Source organism: Anser anser (assembly GCF_964211835.1).
Source record: "Anser anser genome assembly, chromosome: 11".
Classification (NCBI taxonomy): domain Eukaryota; kingdom Metazoa; phylum Chordata; class Aves; order Anseriformes; family Anatidae; genus Anser; species Anser anser.
This window is the reverse complement of record NC_139732.1, coordinates 22,219,635-22,237,407: the sequence shown is the minus strand read 5'-3', so window position 1 is coordinate 22,237,407 and position 17,773 is coordinate 22,219,635. Positions and strand designations below refer to the sequence as shown.

Sequence of the window (17,773 nt, the reverse complement as noted above, 5' to 3'; positions counted from 1 at the left end):
GATCGACTGGTGAGAAATATCAGAGCTAACAGCTTGCCTTTGAGTTGCAATTTATTACCTTTCCTCCAATACTTAAAAGCATGAGGATGCTTACAGAAGATGGAACAGAAGTGTGGTACATTTGTTCTTTACCCTGCACTGTTATTAAGATCAAAATCTTCATTATAAGCAAATGAGAAGCTGAAACAGTAGTGAATTACTGTGATCAGAGGATTTTACATGACAAGTTACAAGTTGCTTAAACTGACCCAATGCGCATTATGTTTGGGTTATGTGCATGGATATATATACACACATATACATACGCTGATTTAAGCGGCATACTCCACACAATCAAGCGGGACTCAAATGTGTTTCCTATTAAACAAATGTGGGTGGTCTGCCTCTCCATCTTAAGCAGTATTGTGTCAATGAATTTCGTAAAGCAACATAGTGCTTACCTCTATTTGAACAGCTTTCTGAAGAGGACGGAGCTGTATTTCATTTTTCTGTCAAAGTGTATTAACATCTCTTTCAGTTAGTTAAATAGAAAATGGTACCGTCTTTACTGGAAGCAATATTACAACACAACAGAAATAACAAGCTTCTGTTACCAATTTCTTTATATTCTATGATTTTAAATGCATTTGAAAAAATGAAAGTTATGTGCCACATGAAACAGAATATGCATCATTTACTTTGTAATTAAAAATGAGACTTTGACATGTTTTCAGATAATACTTTTGTCCTATGCTATTTCAATAACAGGGGTTTATTCTGGATGAAATAAATGCTAACTCATGAACTGAAGTCTAGAAAAATTCACTCTACAAAGCAGTCCTGGAAGCAGACAGGAAAATTCAGCAGAATAGTACTAACTTGGCTATGACACTACTCATACATCTTTCTGTCCTTTACCACAGTGCCCTCTCCTTTGTGGGTATGTCTTTTTTTTTTCTTCCATTTAAAAAAAAGATCATGTCCCTAACATTAGACTTATTTCAACATGTATAAATAGTTCCCTGAGCAACAGAGAGTATGGAGCCAACAGAGGATCTCTGGTGCCCAATAACACAACGGAACCATGGGCACAGCTTTCCTTAACATGATTGCTGAATGTATCTCTCTTTCCTCCACGCAACCACTCATTTTGCATTTAATTTCTAGATACCGAGCTTCTCTCCTCTTGTCGAATTTGGCCAAAACGGACAAATATGTTAAAAATGATGAGGGAGAGTCTGCAAAATAAATAAATGCAGATGCAAGAGGCCTTCACAGAAATGATGCGCTAACAGCAAAGTTACATGGAATAACTAATATTTTCTTTTCATTTTATTATTTATATTTTAAAAAATAAGGACTAGTGATAGATTATTTTTTTTTTTTTCAAACTCATCTGTGGAGATTGCTATAAAATCTCAAAAGGGCTAAATCTGTATTTTCTCCTACACAATGAAAATTAAAACTGCTGATGTTCTTATATTTCACCAGAAAATGTCTATATTTTTAGTAAGGCTGAAATAATGAGCTACTTAATGACATATAGTGTGTTTAAGTCATTTTGGTTTCTTGCTTAAAAACTTTCAATACCACTACCACCCCACAAGCAAATTTATACCACAAATGAAAACTTCTACTTCAAAAGATAAACTTTCATCTCTCCTGCGGTAAACCCTACGCAGTACATCAAGGATTTTTCATAAACATACATCTCTTCATTCTCTTAGCTTGTGCATATTATTCAAAATATTTTCTATTAAATATAGATTTGGTTGGTGTTTTCCTTCTAGAAAAAGAACAAATACCTTTCCACTGACAAACTTAAAAGAAACCTGAAACAAAAGAAAAAAAATCCTTTACATTGGTTTGTGCTTTGCTAGCTATGATTGGCAAAGGCAAGGCTGATGACATTAGATTTTCATTTCAGCTTATAATTAAATTGCTACTTTGATGCAACTTAAGTTAAATTTATTTAAGTTTAAAATAATACAGAGTATGACTGCTCAGTGCAAAAGGAAACCCCATTGTTAGGACGACAACATAATTTAGTTCCCATTCTAGTGCTGCACTTGGGTTTTGGTACAATTTATGGGAGAACTATCACCAATAAAAACCAGATGGTCTGGGGACCGATAAAGCAAAGCGGACACAACATGGCAGGGCTCCTCTCACTACCTGTCTGACAAATGTTAAGGATGAAATCATGGCACAGCTGAACGCAACCGGAGTCCTGCCACTGAACTGACCAGGGCCAGAACCTCACCCTTGAGGGTTACGAGGCATCCATACGCTCACTTGCATGGCAGCGAATTCCTACCAAGGCTTCTGCAACCAAGTGTCATTTTAACTGAATTACTCGGAGTGATAACATAATACACATACATTACTACAGCCTGGCCTTCTGCTGCAGGTATGTAAAGACAAAAACTGGCCTAATGCAACAAAGTGCATTGCTTACTGCCCGTTAGTTTCCCTGAGATAGTCAGCAAACCACCAGAAATGAAAACAGGTCAATTGGACTCTATGTCTTCGGCTCAGTTCAGTGTAAAGACAGCAGAGCAGTAGCATCATCAAATATTCTTCCATGTAACTATCAAACACATTGCCCTAACAGAAGCATAAAAACAAAGCATCAGATTCTTCAAACACCAATCAAAATAAGCTCTCTGGCTGTGTTCTTAAGCCTTAATTGGCATTTCAAATTGGCAATTGCATACAAAACACTTCAGTATAACAAATTATTCCCTCTCTACTAATCCATTGGTGACCTACATAAGATGTGACTATAAAGAACAAGATTTACTGGCATATAAAAATCTAGTTCAAGTAGTAACGTTGGTCATTTTTAGACACTCAATTCTACACTAACATTTCCAGTTCTGTTTCCTCTACGCAGCACGCATAATAAAGGTATCACACGAGCTGAAGATTTGTGTCAGATACTTGGAAGTCTGGGAGGCCTTCGCCTACATCCTTTGGTGTGAAATATTTACACCACAGCACAGGGAAGAGACTTGGCTGTCCTCATTAATGTATTCACTGAGTAATCCCCTACTAGAAACCACCGTATCAGAGCGAGATGCATACATCCAGATTCTTCTTCACTCCTCACTAGGGGCTATGCCTACTATATTCTATATGCAAAACACATTTAATTCCTTTCAAATTGCCAAGAACTGCATCTGCAATATAAGTAATATCTGTTCATTACTGCATAATAGCTTTAATAAGCAAAAAACTCAAGCACACTGGAACTACATTAGCACTGTGTGCTATCAATATGCACTATCAATTAGCACTGTGTGCTAATGTTGTTATGAATCCTCAGACTATGATACTTCATCTCTCCTTTAGAAGAGACTGCAAATTTCCTCCATCTCAATGTCAGCTAGTCTTCTGAAATAATACACAGAAATTAAAAGAAACTGAGATGCAGGACCATATTATTTTGAACACTTGAGCAATATCTAAAAATAATATAACTGGTTTTGTTTGTTTGTTTTTCTTTTAAGACCTGTTCCACTTTAGCCAAAGCAATATTTGTCAGCTAGATTATTTGCTACACTTGATGTGCTTGCAGCTGGTAGTTGCAAATAAATCTGAATTCAGATTTCAAGATCGAGGAATTTCTGGCCCACAACAAGCTAAAATAAAGCAGTCCATTAGGACTCCTTCATAAATAAAAGCTAAAAAAACATCTGTTTGGCAATAGCAACAACAATACATGTCGCATTCTCACAAATCGTAGCATAACTGCAAGTAGCCAACAGTTTGTCTTACCTATGCAGAATAAACTCAGAAATTTCAGTATTATACTCACAGCGAATTCCGTAAATCATGAGAGGATCAAGCTGCTTCTTCCCATGCTTCCCCTGGCCCGAAAGGTTGGAGATGGCCTGGATTTCCCGATGGAAGAGATAATCGAGCAACGTCAGTGCCATCTTCTCGGCTGTGCGGCAGTTCGTGCTGATGTGCAGCATGTCAGCAGGGGTGATGGGGCAACGGACCCGCATCTCAGGATTGTTTTCATCTCCCAGCCATGTCCCATTGGGGTAATCCTCTAGAAACAGAGATTGTGGAAATTCTAATTATGGCACAGAATGAAACAGTCAAGTTCAAGTCACAGTCAACATTTCTTAATTTATCACGAGCTCTTTCAATTTTCTTCATAGTCACCACAAGCTTCTTTCAAATCTACAATGACTGATAGGCTCACAGGATTAGCTGTGGGTAAAAAGTTATTCTTAAACCTACATCAACAGTGACCAAAAGCAATTGCCATTAACATTCTGGCCTACAGAAGGAACTGGTGCAATTAGTCCCAATGTCTAACTCACTCTCAGATATCTTTTTTAAGTGTCTGATATTAGAAGCTAACAGCTAAAAGAGCACATTGTATTCACAACGTTCTCATTCTTTAACAAGTTAGTCATCTCCTAAATCCAAAGATTACCATAACCCCATAACATTCTCAAAGTATAGCTAATTTCAACAAGCTAGCAGCTTTGAACCACATTCCTCCCTAAAAGCATCAGATAGAAGTCAGCTTAACCGAGATTATAAATTTAAGAAGTTACAATCAACGGAGAGCAGTAACTTTTTTGATCACTTACAAAAAGAGTATTTTAAGCAAAAGCAATCATTCAAAACGTAGCCAGAGATCCCAATCACAATTTTGTTTTTCATTTAAATTTACTGGCCAGTAGTCTATATTATTTCCAAAACACACAGCTTACCATGGAACAGTCCCAGCATAAAGATAATGAATCAATCACTAGTCATCTCCCAAGTGCATCTTTCCTTCTCGTCAACGATGAGATCATTAGCAGCACAATATTTTTAATTTTTACTCACTGCCAGAACTACACTTCTCTCTGGGTGTACACACATACACACTTATCTATATATATCTCTCCAGAAGATTTTTGAGTTTGCCCCAGTGACTCAGTTTGGGGCGGGGGGGAATCTATTTATTTTCAGAGAAATACACTTTTATTAATCTTCGGTGGCAATGCCAAAAGTTAGTGGATTCAAGACTAACCAGGAACTAGAATAGAGCTCATAAAGATAATCCATCACTAATGGAGTGCAGGTTGCAACACACAACATAGAACGATACGCTTATTCCAAATAAAAACAGAATTTCCAGTACAAATCTTGACACTGCTAATAGGAACTGGGAAGAACAACATCCAGTACACTATTTCAGTGTTCACTGACACAGACCATTTGGATTTGATTTCTACATTTGCTCTTTGTGGAGTAAAACACAAAACTTCCCGACTTCAGAGTCACTCAGTCCTTCCACAGCAGAGCTTTATAGAATTTTCTTGCCATTTCACTACTTTCAGAATGGTAAAAATGTGAAGGAAAAAAAAAAAAAGCCACATTCAATTCCATTATCTATCTTTCATGAAATGCCTTTAAAGTGGAGTTTTATGGTATATACAATGTCACAAGTTCCCATTTTCCATAACCTTTCTAGTCACCTAGAAGTGACGCAATTCCTACAGATGAGCCCTTTTCATATTGAACAGGACCCCCAAGCAATCAGCATCTTTGTTTCCAAGAGCAGGTATAGGTTAAGCAGCCTACATTGTACTAGACTACAAGCCAAAAATATGCAGTAAAATATAACATAAAAGCAACTCGAACACAAAGAACACGTTTTCAACATGACCTTCAGGTGGAGTCATACCACATGTCGGATGCAAGTTTATTGCAATGAATAATGACAGTAGGAAGCAAATGTTGGATTATGCAATACCGACGTATCATTGAAAATAACAGATTGCCAGCTGCAATAATGTGTAAGAAAAAATATTTATCACTGATACATGTAGCAGCTAGCCCCTCAAACTTTTTTTCTGTTGAAATCAGAACTTAATGCTGTTCTGGATATATTTTTATACACTTGCACTTTTATATACATGTGTGCATATATATATATAAAAAAACTTGTACCACCCTTTTTATTCTCAACTATGTGATAGGGCACGCTAGTGGTTTTCTGTTGACAGTACCAGGTGCCATCTGAAGAACAAGGTGGTTCCCATTAATTACGATTTGTTCTGAATGCCACTGTGTCTGGCCTCACCACAAGTCTGGTTAACGTTATCAGGGAAAATAACATTCTGTTCCTGAAGACAAATTCACCGTTTGATAAAAATTTGGACAGAGCCGGCAAGCAAAGATGTCACTGGATAGAAGTGAAAGTTTTTCCAAAAAAAAAAAATCTGGGAAGCCTGCATAAAAGATTGTACTTGCCATCAAAATCTTACTACCGTACCAATTCAGGCACTTACTATTAGATATAAGTTACTAATACTTATGGAACACCTTTCACTTGCAATCCTGTTTAACGAATGCTATCAACCTACATGAACCAAAGATTTTGCTAAATAATCAGTTGGGTTTTTTTGTTCTGTTGTATTTTTTACTGGCGCCAAGTCCAGAACATACTGTTTTTACCACATGCAACCATCCTTCTTTTGCTAGCAGCCTGGAAAAAAAGACACTATCTTGTTATTCTGACCTACGAACACAGGCTCCACATGAAATTCTCTCCTGTATTTCAATCCTGCTTCAAAAGCCTCAACTGAAAGCTCCCTTTTGCCTCTACATCCTGCAGCAGAAATACAAGTTATCTTTTTAAAAAAAAACAAAAAAACAAAAAAACAGCTTGTGTGAAATTACCAGTGTTCTTTACACATATCTACTCATTGTTTACTCCAACTCTTCGATTCAGCCCAAACTAAACCAGTTTGAATGTCACGTTAACTCATTTTCCTATGTCAGAGTGCAGTCTTCTAAATGAAATTCTTTCTGTCAAACTGACTTGTGAAACAATAGCAAAATGCTGATGGTAACGAGAGACTGATGATTCAGAAGAGCGTGGTAACCTAACAAAAGATTCTGACTACTATATGTACGTGCAGTCTTTTCCCCACCTCCCTCCTTCACATACATTTTAGGTCGCATATACAAATATATAAATAACCATCGCCCAAGCCTTAAAAGCTGAGACTCAGACTGCTTTACAATCTTTTTTTTTTTTTTTTTAAACTAGCGGAACTTGCATGTAAAGTTAAACATGGTTCTGCTGTCTCACTGCAGCTACCTGAGTGCGCAAAAGCTAAAATACTCTTTATCATATAAGAAAATATTATTCATACCAAGCTGTCAACACATCTGGCACTTGGCATACAAGCATGATGAGATTGACACCAAAAATAATGATGAGAAGAGGAAGTACAGTGCCAGTTATGAGGGAGGCAGAACCAGTCTGAACAAGTGGAGTGGTACAGGAGAAGAGAGACTGAATAGGGAAAGAGACAAAAAGACATGGAGTTTGATGGAAGTTCACTCTCAGCAATTATTTAGTATATAAAAATACTATTGATTAAAGCGATGCCATCTGAAGCTTCTAGCACTCAAACCTCCTTTTATGTTTACTGCCATGGTTCTTTAAGTGAATTACCAGGCATTATATTAAATATCCAGATAGAATCTAGATGAGTCAGGTTATTTAGTACATGCACTGTAAGAGTCAGATACCGAGTCAGGACTCCACAAGGCACTGTACAGCCACACACAGCACTACAGCTGCTTCTACTCTTTAGAGACTACCAAAAGGCAAATAACATATGAAGAGCTGGGGAGGAAGAATACAGTCAAATAATACACTTTTCTTAAAAATCATCAAGCATAAAAGCACACGTTCATCTGCACACCAGTGTGAACATACCCCTTTTTTGTTTTGCCCTGCAGGATTTTTTTTTCATTTATTTTTCTAATGGCCTCGTTATCCCACTTAAACTCTGGAAAGGAGCTACACTTTGTGCCTATGTGCTATGAGGAAAGGTACCTCCTTGCATTTCCGTCTGCCACATATTGTACCATCCAAGAAGTGGCTCTTGATTGTTTCTACTTCAAGTGTTAAAAGTCCTGATGTTTCTATCTGATTTGCTCTCTGTACTCAGAAACTCATTTCAATGACAGACAATCTAAGTTTCTAACTCCTTTTCACTATTTTTCCAAGATCTGAAAATTTGCCTTTATCTCCATTCTGCCAAATCCAGACTAGTTTGCTTTTCAATGGCATTTTCAAATTATTTTTTTTACTGTATTAAGTCCATTTCTTTTATCTCACAACACAGCTGACCATTCCCGTAGTTTCAGCAAGCACTTGCGAGGAGATGAGAGGGAGGAGGCTGGGGCTGCTACGCAAACAAGCACCATTACAGAAACAGTACAAGGGAGCTTTAAGGTTAGTATCAGAAACCCTATGTCCAACGAATAATAGCCAGACAAGAGTCACTGTGGATTTCGGGCTTGCTTTATGTGTGTTTTCCCATGTCGGGAGGTGGCAGACCCTTCACTGTTACTCACGTCTTTCCACTGGGACACGTTCCCCTAGTCCGACACAGGAGCACTAGCGGTAAGACAAGAAGCAAAGCTAGGCTCCGCTCTCTCGCTAGGTGTTGTCAATCATTCCTTTAAAACAAAGAAAGACAAAATAAAACACCTGCCCATATCAATATTTGAATTAACACGTTCCATTCTTCGGCGTAGCTGCGTTTATTTTACTAGCAAGGCCGGGTGCAAGCCTCGCATTTGTAGCAGAGAAAAAATGACTCTGCTGCAGTAGAAAGGCAGAAAAAATGACAACCTCAAAACAAAAATAAACCCCTGTTTCTAGAGAAATTAAGTAATATTTTGGCTGATGTGCAGAAGACTCAGCATCTTTTTAAATAAACTTTTGTCAATTAGATTGAGTCATTTGCCCCTGCAAGAGTTCATGGGGTAGTGATTAACTGAGAGAATATGGGGCACAGGCTTTATTAACTAATGATCATTAAATAGTTAAAAGCAGGTTTAGGCAATAGAGTGACAATCATGCTATATGGTAACATCCAAATCTACCCCTGTGACTTATAGCTTGTACTAAAAAAAGGTAAAAGAGCTAACTTTAAAGCTACGCTCACCAAAATCTCAGCACAAAGAGCAGCTGAGACACTGGGCTGTGGCAATAAGGAGGGTGCAACACATGCATCCGTGTCACATCTGAAAGCCCAGGTATAAAACTGGAGTTCTTCACCCAACTTTTCATAATGGAAACATAAGAAAAACTTAGCCGGAAGAAGCTCACACGTGGCACAAAGGGTTTGGTTAACAGAGACACAGTTCCAGTTAGCCTCTAACCGTTCCTGGTTGGAGGAGTGGTATGCTATGCCATGACAGAGTCTGAAAATATATCCTGCACTCATGTTTTCTTCTGTTTTCTTTGATACACAACACACAGCAAGGAAGCACATACCTGTGCATGTAATACCAAAGCATGCTTGTCTCAGCAAGTGCTATGGTGTGCACAGAAGCCTCAGCCTAACATCAGTGAAATTACTCGTTTGTTAAAAACAAGGTCTCGATTTTAGTATATGGTTAAATCTGACAGAGAAATAGGAGATAAACTTACTGTATAGCTCATGGAAGGCCAGAGAGTTTATTTAACAGAAGTAGAAAGTACGGACTATGTGATCAGCTGTCATTTAAAATGATCAGCTAAAAAAAAAAAAAAAAGGGATAAAATTGAGGAAATTAAAAATCCATGGATTTAGAAGTTGGTTTTAAACCCTTAGAGAAAGCATTTCATGTCAGCAAATCATATCTAATTTAGTTTCCCCACTTTGTTCGTTGCCTCTTTGCTATATTTAACTTCACACAGGGGACCAGAGTGTTAATGCCAAACATCACCAAGAGAGACACCTGAAAGAAACCACAATTCATGTGGTTGCTCCCAACAATCCTAAAAATCAAAGCAATTCAATTTCTACAGTTTTCTTTGGCTTTAGAAAGTCACTGAAGTTCTTGAGATCTGATCAGTGTCTTCACACCAGCAATATATAAAATTGTTTTAAGGTGTTACATGTTTGCTCTGAGAACTCATTCCCATTGTCTGTATCTGGTCATAAGGAGCCCAGCAGGAAGAGCAGAAGTGCTGCAAGTGATACTATGAAATACAGGATTTGATCTTAACAGTGAACTGAAAATCCCATAGACTGATTAGTCTTGGCCACTTAAAAGTAGCTGTTTGGAATCACACTTGGAAACTTGTGAGCTCTATTTAATACTACTATTGTAAAATAACGATTGTAAAATAACCGCTTCACATGCAAAGTTGAAGAGACAGATTGTGACTAAACCATTTTCTTTGGAAAAAAGCATTCATCCTTTAATTAGCACAGATCAGTTTTCCCTTCTCCAAAAATATGTTTACATTCTACTTCTAATTTCTGGATGGTCTTAAAATGCACTAAAAGAATGTCAAGAAAGCAGATATGATACAAAACTATCACATACGGTGCCAAACATGTCCATTTACCACGTGCAAAGTTCACTGAACCAAATGCTAAATGAATGGATCTTGCTGTTTTATTTATATCAGTTAAAAACAGCTTTCAAGGAGCTGCTTAAGAGCTTTTTACATACTTGGACAGTGTGTTTCACATGCTAAGGACAGTATGTTTCTTTCTTAGTAATTTCAAAGTCTTGGCTTTAGCTTAGACATTTCAAATAAGATTCGCTTTTAAGGCAGCATAGTAATGCTGAATGGGGCATTCTTATGCTACAAAGATGAGAGGTCCTGCTTTCTTTCATATTAAAAATAGGACAGTAACTCTATTGTCAAAGAAACAGATTTAAAAGGATAACATAATGCGAATTGATGTTTCAGCAACAGATGCTCCCCTTGTCTGTACAGTAGGTCACAGACCAGATATTTTAAATGTTACCATACTCTGAATACGTAAAAGAAAAATGCTATTATAATATTCCTTATATCTTGAAAACCCTTATATCTTGAAAGCAATGTATAGCACTAACCAAAATAATGCTCTCATCCTAACTCCTGGAGACAGGTGTGCAAGGATAGAATAATCAGTGCCTTCAGATAGCTTATTATCAGAAGTATTTAACATTTGAGCTTTGTTGCTAGACTGAAACAGCTGTTTAAGTTACCATTTTTTCTGTACATAAACTGCAAAAAAAAATACAAAAAAAAATACAATTTCTGTTTATACCAGTATTCTAATGGGAAATTTTGAAGAGCAAGTCCTTGCAATGTTAACCAAAATAAAATTCAAAACCTTCAGAGGAAACAGAAAACCATCCAACCACCACAAAACTAATTTATTGAAAAAAAATAGTAAATACTTTTGGCCATTATCCATTCTTTACTTTCTGCTGTTTGCACAGATTTAGTAAAATAGCAAAACTACTCTTTAGCACAAGCTCAAGAGTTATCAGAAAGAGCTCTTCACAAACTTGTGTGATCTTTTACGTATAAATACCATGCAGTTCAAATGAGAAATCACAAGTAAGCAATGACCACACTTTGACTGTTTCCTATAAATCCAAGTGCACAATAGTCTTAAATCACAAACAATTGTTGTGGAAGGTACTATGTAAATTTAAAAAAAAAAAAAAACAAAACACAACCCTGAAATTTTATAATCCCAGAGTAAGGCAGGAGAAATGGGTAGATTACAGAGGTGCATGGGTAACATTCAGACGGTAGGCACCAACAAAAGAGAGGTAACAGCACAGTGATACCTTACCCACTGCTAAGTTTTCTGTAAATACCATGGGGAAAAGGCAATGTTATGAATAACTACTGTGGACAGTAATGCATATATAGCTATAAAAAGCTCCTCCTAAGGAAGAGAAGTGAAGAAAACACAGTCTTTGTAAGAACATTGTGAGAACAGTCTGTCATCTACAATTGAGCAAGTGAGAGTAACCCTACACCGTGACTGGGAGATGGCAAAACAAGGCCCTCCTTCATAACTAGAGTGCCACGGAGCGGCACAGATGATGTCGGGGTTAAAATGACAAGTTTGGAAAATCATATTTGTAACAGCTTTCTGAATATAAGGCCAGAGAGGAGGCGGTATGGTAAGTAAGACAGGCGGTAACTAGAACTTTAGAAAAGCAACTGTTATTTCCACCTCAGATGTTACCTATTAAAGAACATGAAAGGTTCCATTTAAGTGTTGATCATTTGAAAAACCTACTCTCCATTCTTGACAAAGCTTACTTGCTCATACTTACTCTATCTTGCTTTTCTTCACCTAATGTTAACAGTCTGCAGTTAAAAACTTCAGACAAATATATTTGAGAATGTCAGAATATTTTTTAACAGATTTGTGGTGAGTATGAAAGTGCACATGGCTGCCAGGTTATAGCTTAGTCAACTGAAAACCAACCCGTGACAGGATTACTGCCACATACCAGTACTAGAAAATTCATTAAAATCAGAAAATAATACAGGTACTTAATATCAGAGGTTTAAAACTTCTGTAATTTAAAACTACTGTGGATCTAATGTTCTTCTTGGTATTAGTTTCTGTGGTAGAAGACAAAAATCCAGAAGAACGCAACACTATTGGAACCAAAGTGTTCATGAAGAGAGACTATACACGAGGCCCTACTTACCACGTAATCACCAAGACTGATACCTTCAAGAAATACGAAGACCTAAAGTATCTATTCACAATGTAAGTTCTATGTAAGAACACGAAATATCAGCTGTAGCATTTTAGGTTGGTGAAATCCAATTCAGAGTCTCTATAAACCTTTATAAATGGACAAGAATTCTAGAAAGCACAGAAAAATTGTCTCTCTCAAAGTAACAAACAGTTTGAACTTTTCCTTCTATTCACCACCCTCAATATGTAGGAAGTACAACATCTGAAAACTGAAGAGGCAAATAGGAAAACAGTGTCACCACATCATTAAGTCACACGACAAATTCCCATCCAAGCATTCAAAAAAAAAAAGTCAGCATGTTCAGTGTATAAAAGTTAATGGCTCTCCCACTCCAAAACTTCGTCAATGAACTTAATGAAATCACTTCCTCTATTTTCACTTTTCATAATTCATAGTAAATTGGAGGGTGCCTATGGCCTAAGTCACACAATTTGGCCTGCCTGAGAAGCATCACCTCCATTCCAATCACAGGAAAACAGATGGATAAACTATTTAACACACACAACTAAATGATTATAAACACAAATGGACAAACGTGTTTGTGTTTTTTTTTTAAACAGTTCCTTAAGACCTACAACAGCTGATTACAAAAGCAGCATGCGCGGAGACACAAAGCCCAAATGATAATGTTTTTAAAATGTTCTTCATTAATCAGTTGCTCATTGTTTTTAAGCCTAATTAGAAAACTCAAGATACAAATAGCACAACTTTGTTTAAACTGTGAATAAGCTGTATCAAAAACTACAGTGAAAACACATTCATGTCAAAATTCACCGCACTTTCAAAAAGAGCAAAATACACATCCATCAGTTGTTGACAGTTCCTTGAAACAAATCTTAGTGATACATGTTTGTTTCTTATTCCATTAAACGAGAAAGATGTTTAATCCATGCTGGGAACAAAAAGTTAGAACAATGAACAAGAAAACTTCCCTAAATTTTTAAACACAGGTTTCCTCCAGATTGAAGAAAAACCTTACAGTACCTCAGGAAACATAGAATGAAAATGATCGTTTTCGCTATTTACATTGTTTTCATCTATGAAGTCTTTTCAGAAAGCCAACCTCTGTCCAAGTTGTTAGAAGATACTTGCACAGTAAAGTATTTTGTTTAGAAGTTTGATGTGTCATGCTATAACTCATATTTGGTTTTATTTTTTCCTCCAGAAAACGTTTATGCTAAAGCAGAGATGTTCATGTATTTAGAAAATGGCTATTACACAAAAGACTTCTAAGAAACGTCGGAACAACACCAAGAATTGGGCCCCATGCTTCTGCATTAATTAGTTATATTGCCTTTCTATTCCTGAAAAAATAAGATTTTCTAAACTACCAAACGAGATTAAATGCTTTTTGAAAAGAGCCAGCAGAGAGCAAATGATGCGTTTATATAAATCTATTAACTAAATTCTGAAAATACCCACAGGTTAATTCCATGTTCAAGGTCAGCTAAAGACACTCTATACATATGGCTTCGTTTTGCTTTCTAGACACAAGACAACAAGTGGGATTCGTACTGAAAAAAGGGCTGAAGTACGCTGTTCTCATCCCCTCGTATTTTAGGGCCAATTGAGATTCCTTTGAGCAACCCAAAGGCATTCAGAATTCTTTCCCAGACAACGAAAGCAAACTGATGGGTGCTGTAACTTTTGCCTTTTACTGCTGAAGAAAACAAGTCTGCACAACAGACCTATTATTCTTCATCACTTCCTTTATTAATAATTTAATTTGTGACATACTGCAGACTAGTTTGCTTAGCATTCCTTCTGTGCAAGCGGTCCTCTCTCATCTTCGCGAGGGCAAGAAGAGGTAAGTGTGGGGGATTACTAATCTGATTTCTCAAAGCATTCATCAATCTCAGAGAGATTTCTAATGGATGACTGTTCTAAAGGTCTGAAGAAAAATCAGATCTGAAGACTTTAATGGATTAGCTGTTTCTGCAAAATTTACATATACAACAATCGTATAAAACGCTAACATCACATTTGTCTGTGCAAATCTGTGCCAAACAACCAAGTCAAAAAGGGCATTATAAAACAAATACCCTCCTAATGTTAGAAACTTTGCTCCTGACATAGCTGACGCAGAGCTGTATGAAATATTAACAGACTCCACAAAGAGTACATTTCATATAAGAGACCTGCCATTTGGGAATGAAGGTACCAAGAACACTCAGTTTCCACTTGGGATATTCATTTGCTGAATAAAATTACGTGAACATTCCTCAAATTTTCCTGATTTTAAATCTAAGTCAACACAGGCAGTGTAGATCAAGTATGATTATCCACGTGAAAGTTGCAAAGTATTTTCCCTCTCTAGAAGCATACGGTTTTCAACCTCACACAGCTTTAAAGCTACAAAAATAAACCTTAAAGAACAGTTCTGCTATATACTGAGCTATACGTATGCTTTATAGTGTTACAAATACAGCATATTCCGATGTTGCTGTGAGTATCAGACTTCTCTCAGAAATCCATCAGATTTCATTAAAATTTCACAAAGTACATTTCCAGGAAAACAGAAATCTTGATAAATACTTACTTCAATTTCCATTAAAATAATACAGGATAATAATTTGCATTACCTTGAGCAGCATCTGCACCATAATAATTTCATCATTTATATTTGTGCTATTCATCCTCCCTATCAGTCATATTAAAGCACCAAAAAATAAAAAATAAAAAATTTGAAAACCTACTTATTCATCCTTCTCTCTGCCTTCTCCAAAGAAATATATAATGTGCTTTACTGGTCCCATTACTGGCACTCAAGCACAGAAAGCAACAGCTATTTCCGAAGATCTCAGTGAGCATGCCTTGCAGCCAGCTCCTATAACCAGAGTGTTCTGAATTTACATTCCACAAACTAAGGAACAATGCAAGGAATAGTTAGACAAAATAGACAAAACAAAGAGGGTCAAAGAGCCAAAAATATTGCTAGTAATGTCTTCTGACTGCTGCTTCCACTTGACCAGTACAACTCTCACCTTCCCCACACTGGTTTCAACAATTTGGGAGAAAATAGGTAACTAGAAGACAGCTTGTAAAAATGAACATTTTAGGATTTCCCAGTTATCAGACATCGATCAAAACTTGACCACAGAGAACTTCCAACTATTCCCTAAGCCTATGAAGCAGATAATTTAGACTAAATCCATCTGATTGCAGAAAGCACAGAATAAATTTCTTCATGTGATATGTTCAAATTCATTGTAAAACAATTTATCGTAAGTTATTTTCATCTAAAATTCAGCGTCTCTTATCCCATCTTGTTTGTGACTGAAACATACCAAGTAACATTCATTTCAGTATTTCCAACCACATATAAGGAAATATCTTTATAAGGCTAATCTAAATTTTTTAGATTTCACTAAATGTGATTTCTGTGCCCGAAGTCCTAAAGTAGAACTTTCAGAAAAAAACGGATACTACACACTATCCTGTTGAGTATTCATATGAATTTCCTTATAAATATTGTTTACAGTTGCTAAAATAACTGCTTTACATTAGTAAGAATTATAAGAGTGGACTTGTATTACAAGTTACAGGAGCAGATGGACTAGTAGGTACTATTTCCCAGAGAAGGCATTTGTTTTTCTGTAACAACATGGTGATAGGAAATCCTACAAGGCTTCATGTCTTAATTAGAAGGGTTTAAAATACAAAGCTATGCTGTTATAGTGAGGCAAACTTATTTTAATTTTACAAGTGATTTTAATTAACTATTCTGCCTATAAAGCTGGTATAAATATATATAAATATATATATATTAATTCAGTTTATTAGTCAGTCCTATCTGATGCTTGTTGTACTGCCTACCAATGCAAGGTTGGATTTGTGATGCAATCTCTGAAGCTCCCAGTTGAATCTTAGTTCGTTCCCCCACCACACTGACTTTGCTCAAGTAGCCTTATACTTAGATTAGCATACCTTCAGAGTTCAGTGTAATAAGGGTCACATTGTTCCCGATACTTTGGCTTCCTAATTGTCCACTGTTGGAAACTGAGTCACTGGCCTCAGAGCCACTTTCTCCGTCTTCATTGTGACTGTCATCGTGCCCTGGGACTTTCACCACTATTGTGTTCTGCCTGCGTCCAGGAACAGCACTATGGAAAAAAAAAAAAAGTATGTGAGTTCGGGAAAACATAATCCTTGATCAGGAAAAAAATCATTATAAGGGAATTAAAAACACTATCTGACAAAATTACTTGTATTATAAAAGAGTATTCCTTTAGCAAGCCTTCTCCTGTTTATAACTATGGCCTATACAAAAAAATAAAATTGAAGGAAAATAACAGAAAAAAAGTTTTAGGTGCACCATCAACAGAAATTGATGCAAATTGATGCAAATTGTCCCAGCCCCGTGTGCAAAAGTTAATCCAATAGTTAAAACAAACATTATTTAAGAAAATTGTCTAACCAGAATCTCCAGTTCCACTTAATTTAAAATTTCCTTTAGATAGTACAAAATTTAACAAGCCTCACTCAGCTGCTGTGCATTCTTTATTCAGTTGGTTAGAAACTGATATTGGCACATCCTCAAGTGATTATGCGTCCATGTAAAAAAATATGTAGCTATAGGCACTCTTTCAGTTGTCAGCTCTTAACTAACACTGAACTAATCCCAGATCCTCCAAAACGTTCTCTGCACATCAACAGTGAAGCATTGCTCTGTATCTTTACTGCTGATACGGGGTCTCCCCAGGCAGCACTGTCAGCGGGATGCATTCAGTTAGAACCTGAATTTATTCTATTTCCACCACCACCATTGCTTAAAACATTCCTCATTTTCCCTTGGAATTGCTGCAGGCTGCTACTGATCTGTCAAAGGAGGGAGTGAAGGGAGGGAATTCCCATAACTCCTCCCTACGAAGAGCAGTAGAGGGAAATGGAGTTATTTAGCCTAGAGAAAAGGAAGCTCAGAGGAGACCTTATCACTCTCTACAACCACCTCACCCACAAGACTTGGCAGGGCTAGGTTAATGGTTGGACTTGATGATCTTGGAGGTCTTTTCCAACCTATGATACTAACTTGCTAAGGATATTGTCCAGAGAATCCGTTGCTCTGCTCAATGGCTCTTCCTGCCCGACCATCTTGGCTACAATTGAATTCTGCCGGTCGTTGTTCAGTATTACCGTGGTCTGGGGGACAACACTACAAGACAAAAATCAGAGAGGAAAATGGAATGTAAAGGAGAAAACCTTTTAAATAATACATTAACACAGTCTTATTGTTCACATAGCCTACTTA

At 36.8% G+C, this 17,773-nt stretch overlaps 1 protein-coding gene across 8 annotated transcripts in view; it reads right to left on the bottom strand.

Annotated features, from left to right (window-relative positions):
* The window catches only part of BANP (BTG3 associated nuclear protein), a 146,349-nt gene that overhangs the window by 94,501 nt on the left and 34,075 nt on the right, over positions 1-17,773 (bottom strand). For all 8 annotated transcript variants that reach the window (XR_014589051.1, XR_014589052.1, XR_014589053.1 and 5 more), the window contains 3 exons: positions 17,555-17,677; positions 16,453-16,628; positions 3,800-4,039 (listed from right to left, as the gene is read on the bottom strand). Coding sequence is in view for 5 of the 8 variants with exons in the window: in XM_083851760.1 (XP_083707886.1) it covers positions 3,800-4,039; positions 16,453-16,628; positions 17,555-17,677 (539 nt within the window). In the remaining 3 variants the exon portion in view is untranslated. The remainder of the gene's footprint in view (positions 1-3,799; positions 4,040-16,452; positions 16,629-17,554; positions 17,678-17,773) is intronic.